The sequence below is a fragment of the Diabrotica virgifera genome, chromosome 1 (genome assembly GCF_917563875.1).
Source record: "Diabrotica virgifera virgifera chromosome 1, PGI_DIABVI_V3a".
In the NCBI taxonomy this organism is placed as follows: Eukaryota; Metazoa; Arthropoda; class Insecta; order Coleoptera; family Chrysomelidae; genus Diabrotica; species Diabrotica virgifera.
The window spans coordinates 83,824,638-83,837,055 of NC_065443.1; the positions used below are offsets into that span (position 1 = coordinate 83,824,638).

At 33.2% G+C, this 12,418-nt stretch overlaps 1 protein-coding gene across 1 annotated transcript in view; it reads left to right on the forward strand.

The window, feature by feature from the left end:
* The first annotated feature begins 586 nt into the window (after positions 1 to 586).
* LOC114329068 (uncharacterized) overlaps positions 587 to 12,418 on the forward strand; it is a 206,667-nt gene continuing 194,835 nt past the window's right edge. The window contains exon 1 of the mRNA XM_028278081.2: positions 587 to 996. Coding sequence (XP_028133882.1) covers positions 835 to 996 — 162 coding nt within the window. The 5' untranslated portion in view covers positions 587 to 834. The remainder of the gene's footprint in view (positions 997 to 12,418) is intronic.

Below are 12,418 nucleotides of genomic sequence, written 5' to 3' on the forward strand. Positions count from 1 at the left end.
CCCAAGAGGGGGTGAAAACCACCCCCAGGGCAAAAGCACATATCGGCACAATATCACTTTTTTTCTTTGACTTGTTAGCTATGTGTATGCCAAATTTCATGTCAATTCAAGCGGTTCTTTAAAATTCAGAGGTTTTGCAATATTTTACCGTTAAAGAACGGACTATATGATTATTACCAAAAATTATTACAATAATTATAAAACATAATATTTATTACAATTAATTTTGGCTTTTTGCAGTTTTGTGCTGTACAACGTGTAAAATTGTAGCTTTTGTATATCAAAAACGCTACAGTTGATGCCGTTCTATTTTCTCTGTTTTTTTTTAATAATACACCATTCGTTTTATTTCCGCTGCTTTCTTTTAAAAATCATTTTTGCTGAACAATGACAATTCAGACAAAAGTACAGAAAACGAATATCCCTGCAGATTATTTCAGCAGAAATCAGAAATAAAAAGTCGCAGAACAATACTATCACTTGAGTTTCCCCGCTTCCCGGACTTTTTAATCCCTGATATTCCGATTCGAAAATTCAGCGAATAGATCCTGCGCGAATGCGCAAACCACTCCAAGAAAATTACGATAAACTGATAATCTTGGCCGGCCATGAGCAGTTCTATGTGCTTTCCTTTAGTCGCTTCTACAACGTCGCAGCGCACATCGAGTAAAAGCCTGTCTCAAGTGAGCGTGTGCACGCATCCGAACTGTCAGGTTAAGCGGTACAAAACAGTCGACCAGTTCATTTTTCACCAAAAAAACTATTAGAAAAAACAGTTTTTCGATTGGATTACTTTAATTCACCGAGTTTCGCGGACACTTGGTGATCGTCAGGATGCTGCTGCAAGGCTACAACGACCCTCCAGGACGACAAATGCAACGTCCTGCAGGAATCCTGGACTCCCCCACGTTGGCTCGGGTTGAAAGGGCTATGCTGAGACATGAAGAAGGGACTAATAGAGAAGGACAAGATGTATTGAGGGCTCAATATACACAGGTGAGTTTGTAATTATTATTTTGACGGTGCAGTTAGGGGCTTAAAGGGTTGATCGGAAAATGACAAAGAAAGTGGTGTTTTTGTGTTTTATGAATGAACGAAAACTTATTTATTAGCAAATATGGTAAATGTGAAAAAACATCAGTGGAAAAACATTATACTATTCAAAATGTATTGAATATAAATATATAAGTATAATAAGTATAAATATTCATGTTACAACACAGCTTTCTCACCACCTTATTCTTTGTCTATCATTTTTTATTTTTTCTTCTAGCATTTTTAGCGCTTTTCCGCTATCCTTTTGTCTTAACATTTTTCTTAGTTACTTCATTTTTATCATTTATCCTTGGATGAAAAACATATTTATTTCCCTTTTTTCTCTACTTTTATTGTAAATCTTGTACTTTTTCCTCGTCTTTATTTACTTGTTTTATGGATATTTGTACCCATACGCATACGGTTGTTCTTTATATTGTTTTTTAATAGTCTTTATCTAAATCCTTGGATATATTTTTTTATTTTGGTACAATGTGTAAGGTTTCTGTAAGGTAACTTAAGTTTAAATTATTGCATTTTTCATAAAGCAACAGTCAAGTATATACTTAACTCCGCCGATATATCGCTTTTCGACTGTCAATATCGATTCCAATTATTTGTCGTCAGTCCAAATCAATGATATCTCAAAAATAAGATTATTTAATAATTTAATATCTTATAATAATATTGCACAAAATTTTGAAGGTTCTGATTGAGTGATCAAATTAGTCATTTGCAATAAATAATGGGTAATCAGATGCTCTAAAGTGCGGTGGAATAAGTGTTACCCCCCCCCCCCCTGTTAACTTGTTTATTTTTAAGAATATAAGCAAAACGCTCGGACAGGCCGATTTTTAAACTAACCATAGTATATTATAGCATCAACGTTTCGAACTTTACGCAATCCCTCTTCAGGTGACAGCCATAAATTTCATTTTTTTAAATGGGAAAGTACATCATGTGACACCTCATTTAAAAGCTCTTAAAATACTGAGTTCAAAAATGTATAATACTTTAATCCTGTTTGAGAGCGTGGGCGAAAAATTTCGGTCGAATTCTTTCTAAATGCAATCTTTTTTTTCGAATCCTGAAAAAACCGATACATATTTTTGAAAAATTTAAACGCAGAATGAAATATTACAGTATTCTCGATGGTCCAAAGTCCCTGAGAACTCCTATAATGTTTATTTTAAGGTGATACAGTAGCGATCAACAGGTAGCCAAAACGCGTTCCAAGATTGCGGCTGTAATTTTGAATATTTTTTCGAGATATTTGGCACACGTATTCGTAATATAATAAAGAATGGCGGTAAAGAGCCCAATTTGAAAAATATATTAATATGTGGAAATTACTCTGTAATTAAATACAATATTAAAAAAACGAGCCTGTACCGCCATTAAGAAGAACAAAAAATACACTTTCTTCAAATAAACTTTTTTATCCGATGCCTAGATTTTGTGTCATTTTGGAACTACTAATGAAATAAAAAAATTTAGTAGTTCCAAAATGACACAAAATCTAGGCATCGGATAAAAAAGTTTATTTGAAGAAAGTGTATTTTTTTGTTCTTCTTAACGGCGGTACAGACTCCTTTTTTAATATTGTATTTAATTACAGAGTAATTTCCACATATTAATATATTTTTCAAATTGGGCTCTGTACCGCCATTCTTTATTATATTACGAATACGTGTGCCAAATATCTCGAAAAAATATTCAAAATTACAGCCGCAATCTTGGAACGCGGTTTCGCTACCTGTTGATCGCTACTGTTTCCTCTTAATAAGTCACAGTGGTGGAAAAAAGAGAAAATTTAGTGTGATTTTTAATTTCAAATATATCATTCAAAAGAATCTTTTTGTTTATTCTAAGGGACTGTCAGTCCTCGATAATAATCTATTCTTTCATTCTGCCTTTAAATTTTTCAAAAATACTTATTAGTTTTCTCAGAATTCGAAAAAAATAAATGCGTTTAAAAAGAGTTCGACCGAAATTTTTTGCCTGCGATCTCAAAAAGGATTAAAGTATTATACATTTTTGAAATCAGTATTTTAAAAGCTGTTAAATGAGGTGTCACATGATGTATTTTACCATTTAAAAAATCTAAGTTATGCCTGTCACCTGAAGAGGTATTGCGTAAAGTTCGAAACGGTGATGCTATAATATACTATGGTTAGTTTAAAAATCGACCTGTCCGAGCGTTTTGCTAATATTCTTAAAATAAACAAGTTAACAGGGGGGGGGGCAACACTTATTCCACCGCACTGTATGTATCAGATCTATATAATCCAATACATTCTGTATATTGTATATTGTACTGTATATTGTTGTTAATTCATATGTACTATATTAGTATTTACAGGGCCAGCGATAACGGGCCTGCAAGGGATGAACTGCAGGCGGGCGCCTCTGTTTGAGGGGGGGGGGCCAAAATGAGCTTTTTTAATATCTTAAATAGGAACCCCTATGTTTTATTGCAGATTTTGATTCCTTACGTAAAAATAAGCAACTTTATTTCTTTATTTTTCCGAATTTTGGATAGATAGCGCCATAATCGGAAAAAACGATTTATCGTGATTTCCTAGGTAAATTATAGAAATGGTATAGAAACTCGAGAAATACACTTCCAAGTGAAAAACCATTGTTTAATATCTTTCCAAAACCTATCGAATGACACCAAACACGACCCCCATTCCACCTCGTCGAGGTGGGGTGGGAGTAACTTTGAAATATTAAATAGAAATCCCCATTTTTTGTTACAGATTTGGATTCCTCATAAAAAAATAAGTAACATTAATTCGAGACATTTTTTAGAATTGTTGAAAGATGGCGCTAATAAATCGTATTTTTCAGATTATCTATCAACAATTCTTAAAAATCTTTCCAATAAATGTTACTTACTTTTTCATGAGGAATACAAATCTGCAATAAAAAAGGGGGTCCCTATATAAGATTTCACAGTTACCCCCCACCTCCACGAGGTGCAGTGGGGGTAGAGTTTGGTGTCATTCGACAGATTTTTGAAAAATATTAAACATATGTGTTTTAGTTTTTCATTTGAAAATATATTTCTCGAGATATTAGACCGTTTCTATATTTTATAGCGCCATCTATCCAAAAATTGAAAAAATGTCGTGAATAAAAGTCGCTTGTTTTTAAGTAAGCAATCAAAGTCTGCAATAAAAAACGCGGGTTCCTATTTAATATTTTAAAGTTACCCCCCACTACACCTCCAGTGGATGGACTGGGGGTAGTGTTTGGTGTCATTCGATAGATTTTAAAAAAATATAGAACACATATTTTTCAGTTTTTTTCGCGAAATAGTCGCCCGTCCCGATAGTTTTGGTATACCCTATATATGTATGTATATTTAATTCATTTTGCTGTTATTAAAGTGTGTTTCAGTTATGGTAGGGGAGCAAAGTATGTATGTTAAATTTGCATTCACTCGAGCGTTGTGGGGACCTATTGGGTTGTGATTATTAGGTTCTAAAACCAAAAAAAGTTAAGTAAAATTTTCCATTTTAGTGGGAACTTTCCATTTTTTAATTTAATTTTCCATTTTTAACAATCGTTTTTCCGATAATAGCGCCATATATCCATAATCCGAAAAAATGTCTCGAATAAAAGTTGCTTATTTTTACGTAAAGAATCCAAATCTGCAATAAAAATTTGGAGGTCCCATTTAAGATTTTAAAGTAACCTCCACCCCACCTCCGTGGGGGGTCGTGTTTGGTACCATTCGATAGATTTTTCAAAAACATTTTGAAAGTGTATTTTGCAGTTTTTCTATCTCATGTTCATTTTGCGAAATATCGCGGAATTTGAATTTAAAATTTTAAATTTACCCCCCCCCCCCTCTCTCCGTGGGGGGTCATGTTTAGTACCATTCGATAGATTTTTGAAAAATATTCGCTTTTTTTGTGAAACTTTTTGACTCCCCATTTCCTTACGCCCCGCTCAAATCATCAGATTTTTGAAATATACACTCTTTTGCATGTACTTAACTTACCTTATCTTAATCGGACAATTTCGAGTTTTTTTAAGGATAGATTTTTTTTTCGGGTCCCCCTTAACGAACTTCCCTGTGTTAAAAGCCAATATATGGTAGAGGTATGTACATCTGCAGGGTACCAGGTTTCTCCGCATATGATAATCTGACGCGCTCGAATAACTGCAAAAATCCCCGCTTGGGCTCCCCTACCAATATTTCCTTAAGCGGGTCATTTACAGGAACTAACTTACACTATTTCAATATTCGGTAATAATCCCAGACACTCAACTGTATTGTATTATCAACTTTTTAAGTCGCATTTGTTTTATCAGCTTACTTTATATCTCTCATTATTTTGATGAGCAACAAACTTCCGTTTTCTTTGTAATAGGTCTGGATCTCGCGTATGAAAAAAAAGTTGATTAATAGCAAGCTGAAAATTTGTTAATAGCTTAAGGGTGTCTAGTCGGATAAACTTTGATATATGGGAACACTGGAACAGGGGCAGTTTTAATTGTGGAACAGGTTAAAAATTTGGAACGGTCAGACCACGAAAACGGCACATTTATTTTGTCCGACAGAACAGAGATTAAACTCTCATGCAAAAATCAGACTGCTATTTTTCACCTGTCATAATTCCTGTCATTTGACATATTCTACATGTTCCACTCATTAAAACGCCCATTTGGTGATAAATAGTAGTCTGATTTTTGCATGAGAGTTTAATCTCTGTTCGGAGAGTTTAAGTCTGTTCTGTCGGACAAAATACATGTGCCGTTTTCGTGGTCTGACCGTTCCAAATTTTTAACCTGTTCCACAATTAAAACTTCCCCTGTTCCAGTGTTCCCATATATCAAAGTTTGTCCGACTAGACACCCTTAAGTTATTAACAAATTTTCAGCTTGCTATTAATCAACTTTTTTTTCATACGCGGGATCCAGACCTATAATATCTTGTTCTATTATTAAGTGTTTTCCTATTGCTATTGTTAAGTTATAGAGAAATGACAATGATTGCTATTGGGTGGTATAACTTTTTATATAGAGCTATAATTATTATATCAGAAACTGAACAAAAGCAGAAAAGACTTCAAACCGAGAACGACGATGTGTAGAGATAAGGAAGGTAATATATTGACAGAACAGCAAGAGATACTAAGAAGATGGACAGAACATTTTACGGAAAAGCTTGAAGGAGATGGGAGTGAGACGAACCCTGATATACCATTAGACCAAGCAGACAACAGAGAAAAGAGTCCACCAACAATAGCCGAGATTAGAACAGCAGTAGACAAATTAAAGAACAATAAATCACCGGGATCGGATCAAGTAGCATCGGAATTACTGAAGGAAGGAGGAGACGCACTACAGAAAACAATACATGTATTGGTAACAAAGATATGGTCAAATAAACAGCTACCAGTGGAGTGGAATAGTGGTATTATTGTACCATTACATAAAAAAGGGAATCAGTTAGAATGTGGAAACTACCGTGGAATCACGCTGCTGAATGCAGCATACAAAATAATGTCCAACGTCATTTATGAAAGACTTAGACCACACGCTGAAAAAATAGTTGGCAGGTACCAAAGTGGCTTCTGTAGACAGAAGTCAACAATAGACCAGATATTTGTTCTGCGACAGATCCTTGAAAAACCAAGTGAACATAACATCGACACACATCATCTCTTCATAGACTTCGAAAGCGCATATGACAATATAAACCGAGAATTCTTAATTAAAGCAATGAAATAATTTAATATACCAACACAACTAATAGAACTGATAAAAGAATCTCTAAAAGTAGAAAGTAAAATCCGGATGCAAAACGAACTAACGGAAACAATAGATGTGAAAAAGGGACTACGCCAGGGAGACGCTCTATCATGCATCTTGTTCAACATTGTACTCGAGAAAATAATGAGGGACACAACAGTCAATACTCGAGGAACAATAATTAATAAAAGCGTGCAAATACTAGCATTTGCAGATGATGTTGACATAATCGCAAGATCAAGAAGAGAAATGATAGAGGCATTCAATCAAATAGAACGAGCTGCACAAAATAGTGGCCTGAAAATCAACCAGAACAAAACAAAATATATGCAGGTAAGTAAAAACACAGAAATAAGGCAGCCGCAAAATATAACAATAGGAGAATACAACATTGAGGGGGTAAAAAACTTTACATACTTGGGATCCCTAGTCACATCTGATAATAACGTAGCAGAGGAAGTGAAGAGGCGAATATTTATTGCCAATAAAAGTTATCATGGCTTAATTCGGCAACTAAGATCAGATAACGTCGCAAGGAAAACAAAATGCCAAATATACAAAACCCTAATAAGACCGGTACTCACATACGGCTCAGAAACCTGGACACTCACTAAAAGAGAGGAAACATTGCTAGCCACCTTTGAAAGAAAAATCTTGCGACACATATATAAGGGCACAAAAGAAAATGGAATTTGGCGAAGAAGGTACAACTTTGAACTATACGAAATATACCAGGATCCAGATATCATAACATTCATTAAAATAGGACGGCTGCGTTGGATGGGACATGTAGAAAGAATGGAAGAAGGCGAAATACCAAACAAAATATTCAAACAGATGCCAGTAGGAAAAAGAACAAGAGGAAGACCGAAGCTGAGATATTTAGAACAAATAGAAAATGATATAAAAACCTTAAAAATAAAAAACTGGAGAAAAAAAGCACGAAACAGATCAGAGTGGAGAAGAATCCTGGAACAGGCCAAGACCCAGAAAGGGCTGTCGAGCCAATGATGATGATGATAATTATTATAGATTCATTCCAGTTGTCTAGAACTTTTTCCAATCAATTTTTTATGACTAGTCAATCATATCCCGAAATATTACTGGCGCTCTGCTTCTGTAGATCGTGATTTTGCGATTTTGTTGATTTCTTTTCCAATTTCTTTTATTTATTTTATCTATCAGCTATTTTATCTACTTCTGAATATAATCCCCCTCCCTTAAGTACCACGATTTCCTTTGTCAAATTTATGTATACTAAGGGCCGGTTGTTCGAACGCTAATCAACAATGATTATTATCAAATATTTAATTACTGTCACCAACTGTCAATGTCAACTTTGTTTGGGTTGCTGAAAACATAATTGATTACAATTATGAGACTAGTTAATCAATTAACATAACAATTATTAACATTATCGATTAATAAATCTCATAATTATTGTAATTAATTATGTTTTCAGCAACCCAAACAAAGTTGACATTGACAGTTGGTGACAGTAATTAAATATTTGATAATGATCATTGTTGATTAGCGTTCGAACAACCGGCCCTTAATAATCCAATTGTCAGAGATTTGATCTCTAAAAATGAGATCAATAAGCTGAATTTTGCTGAGGATGTCAATTATGGAATCACAAAAAATTAAAGTTCGCCACTTCTACTCCCCGGCTTCCCCCTAACAGTCCCCCTTGTGGGCCGAAACACAAACGAAAAACATCTAATTCCCAATAATCAGTGCGCCGAAGAAAAAAAATGTTTCAAACACGAAATGTAGCTGCAATAATTTTGAATAAAAATGTTTATTGGCATTTTTTGTGTAGAATGAACCGTTTTCTCAGAAATAACGCTTGAAGTGACCAGCGATTTTCGAAAATTTGTACCAACACAACTGTAAAATTTCGATATCTTTTGATCTTGTCAACAATGTTCTATCCTATCAACAAAAATCAAAATGCGTTTTAAGGGTAAATAGTGCAGCTTTCGTTTGGAATTTATTTAGTTTGCCGAAAATGAAGTCAGAAATCAGAAATCAAGCTGTTAAATAAATACGCTGTGCGATTTTGTGCTGAGCATTGGAAGTGCTTTCACGAAAACGGCATCGAGTGGAATTTGTAGCTTATAGTCCAGGGTAATAAGGATTTTCTCGGGACACTCAATGATCCAGGTAGCTGACTACTTTTTTAGTTACTGTATACCTATAGGAAGAAAACCTACCTCTTTCCTGCCTAGAGTTCGCGTCCGTTTTTAATTATTAACAATTTAGTGCAAAAATCATGATTTTTTAGATTTTTTGCACCCTATTTAAAAGCTAAATAGTTCACATAAAATTGCAAAATTCAGTTTTTTAGAACATTGAAAAACCTTTAAAATGCCGATTTTTTTAATGTTAAAAATTTAATTTGTTTCTACACAAACTGCAAAATAAGTGAGAATTGTTATTTGTTAATAACTATTACTAAAACTACCTTATAACTTTAGCGTTTCACCCAAAGTTGGGTATTGGGGTACTTAACAAAACTTTAAAATTTGAGACCGATCCATTAATTAGTTTAAGAGTTATTCTATTTGTTTATCCCAAAGACCTTTATTTTGCAATAACATATGACAGAAAATAATGAAGATAGGGCAATTCTGAGTATGCTAAATGAAAGTAGAAGAGTGATAGTATCAAAATGTATTAACAAAAGATAAAAAAATTAATCAATATAATCAAAAATCCGAATGCCAAATTTTTGAAATTTTGTAGTTTATAAACATAACTTTACAAATGTTATCCGTAGGAACAGGGCCCCCGCAAGGCTGAGCGGCGCCCGCGTGCTGGATATATTTTGGCGCCCTTTAAATCTACCTATACCCAATTATGATATTATGAAATAAATCTATATTTTTTTTACTCATAATAAAACAACAGAAATTGCAAGATCTCAAATTTTATTTTTTTTTGTAACTAATTTCCTGATAATGGCAAAATAAAACGTTAATATGTGTATTAGTTACCGGCGTAGGCGTAAAATTTCGGGACAATGTGTTTTAAATGCATTAATTTTTTTCGAATCCTGAGAAAACTAATAAGAATTTTTGAAAAATTTAAACGCAGAATGAAATATTACATTATTACCGAGGGCCAAAAGTCCCTTAGAATGACCAAAAAGTTCTTTTAAACGGGATATTTGAAATTAAAAATTACACTAAATTTTTTCTTTTTTTTTTTCACTCCTGTAATTGATTAAAAAAACATTATAGAAGTTTTCAGGGACTTTCTAAAAAAACTAATATTTTGGATCTTGAAATGTCTCTTTTCTATGTTCATAATCGAAAAATTTTGGTTTATATTTTCGTCTCACGATATTTAACGAAAGAAAACCTTGTTCATCAGCTAACAATTTTCCCGCTTGGGCAATTATTCCTTCAACAATATTTTCATCTCCGTAATTTTTTTCGCCATTGGCATTGTACAATTGATTTTACATTCATATTATAATGTAATGTGTAGTGTGAGTAAATGTCTTGTTATGTAGTAAAGTATATTTAATTGTCTTTACAAAGAGACGCTAAATGTATCCGAACGTCTGTACTCGCTTCACCGTTCCCACAAGGATATAAATTATTTCTATTAACTGATTTTGAATAAAGAAAAATTTTATACTCAGCTGGGATTTACAACTCACAACCCGTGGATCCAAAGGTCGGCTCTCTTACCATTGAGCCACACAGGGCCGGCGATAACGGGCCCGCAAATGATGCACTGCAGGCGGGCTCCCCTATTTGGTGGGCGCCAAAATGAGCTTTTTGCTGCTGGTGTTATACAAAATACATATTAATTTTAAAAAGCTAAGGAGGCCTATGCTAGTTTTGCAGGCGGGCCCCTTATACCTTAGCGCCGAGAACCACAGAAGGGGAGACTGGAATTTTTAAAATGATCAACTAGATTTTTTAAATAATGTTTACATATTTTATTGTCAATTATTGTTACACATTGTATCATTTTGCTTATAATATTAATCCGGAATAAACATGATACCAAATAATCATTATGATCTCTATAAATAAATCTAAATGATTGGATATTTAATAGTAAAGAACTTGCTTTATGTCTAATTGCTCCCAGAATTTCAAAAACGGTAGTTTAGAAATAAATATAAAGGTACATATTATTTTCATATTACTATCTATGACTTTTTATAACATGTATTATTTATCAAATTGGGTGTTTCTATTAAATTATTAAAAAATCTATTTAACTCAAAATCCAACCTATCCACCGTCAAAACTTATTTTTCAAAATTTGAATTCCTCGTCTCAAAAAAAAACCCAATGCCAAATTTTTATGAAATTATTTTAATTTCAAAAATCCACAAAAGTTTCAAATCTGGACAGAATATTAACACCCAACAAGTTTTGACCTGTAAACAAATTTTTACGATTTACGAACAAGTACTGCAAAATAGGTATTCCGATATTATACTGTTTTAAAAAAATACAATAATAGTAGTAAATTATTAACACCAAATATAAAATAAGATTTTAATTATTTTTTCGCTAATAACCCAATATTTTTTTATTTTTGAAATTTCCCCAGATGTTCGTTAAAAATGTAAAATTAAAATTGTATAAAAAATTAATATCTCGTTAAAATAAAGAATTCTTATTTGCCAAACCTTCGGTTTGGCGCCCTTTTGGGGCCCGGTTAAGGGGGCCCTGCGTAGGAACAATCTTTTTATATATTCGAAAAGCTAGTATTTTAACACATTTAGCCCGGGTTCATTCGGGACAAAGTTAGCCATGTGTTTTTTTTAATTCACAGCTAATTTGTTTATAATAATTAAGGAATTTCATTGATACCATTTTAAATAATGGGATCTATACTTTTTGTTAAAAAATTTTCATAAACATTGTATCTTCACAGCACCCTCTACGATTTTTCAAAATTGTAGTTCAAACGGTTACTAGGGGGAACCTACGAATCCACCGAGTTAAAATACCGAAGAATCAATTTTAAACTAATACAATTTTCTGTATCTCCGGATCAACTCAATGGATTTTCATCTTTCTTTCTTTAATTTGTATGTCATTTCTATAACACATACTTAAATTTAAACCTTACAGGAGAAAGTTTATTTTACCCCTAAACTATGCACTTTTCCATTCACCTGGTAGATACACGTGCAGGGCTGATGCCTGCCAGGTCATGGCTTTTAGCCTTGGTGTGCTATGAATTATCACTATACAAATTTCTAGCCTTACAGGACAGTGCCGGTTTAACCTAACTTCGGGCCCTGGGCGCTAAATATTTAGGGGCCCCCTTAATTGTTATTCGTTGTCAGTTTTTTTAACAAGAAAATAAATGTATTTATTGTAACTTACAATATTTTCATTCATACAATATCAATCCATACAATATTTTTTTAAACCAAACAAGAAGAAGAAGAATAGTAAATGTAAAAAATATTCGAAAAAGTACATTCAAAAATATATAAAAAAACAGAAAGTTACACAAAACAACGCATGACAAACAAAAAAATATATTTAAAAAAATACATATGACAAAGATTAGATGACTTTTTCTTGACTAGGCATTAGTAATCTGTCATATAATACTATCACAATTTAGT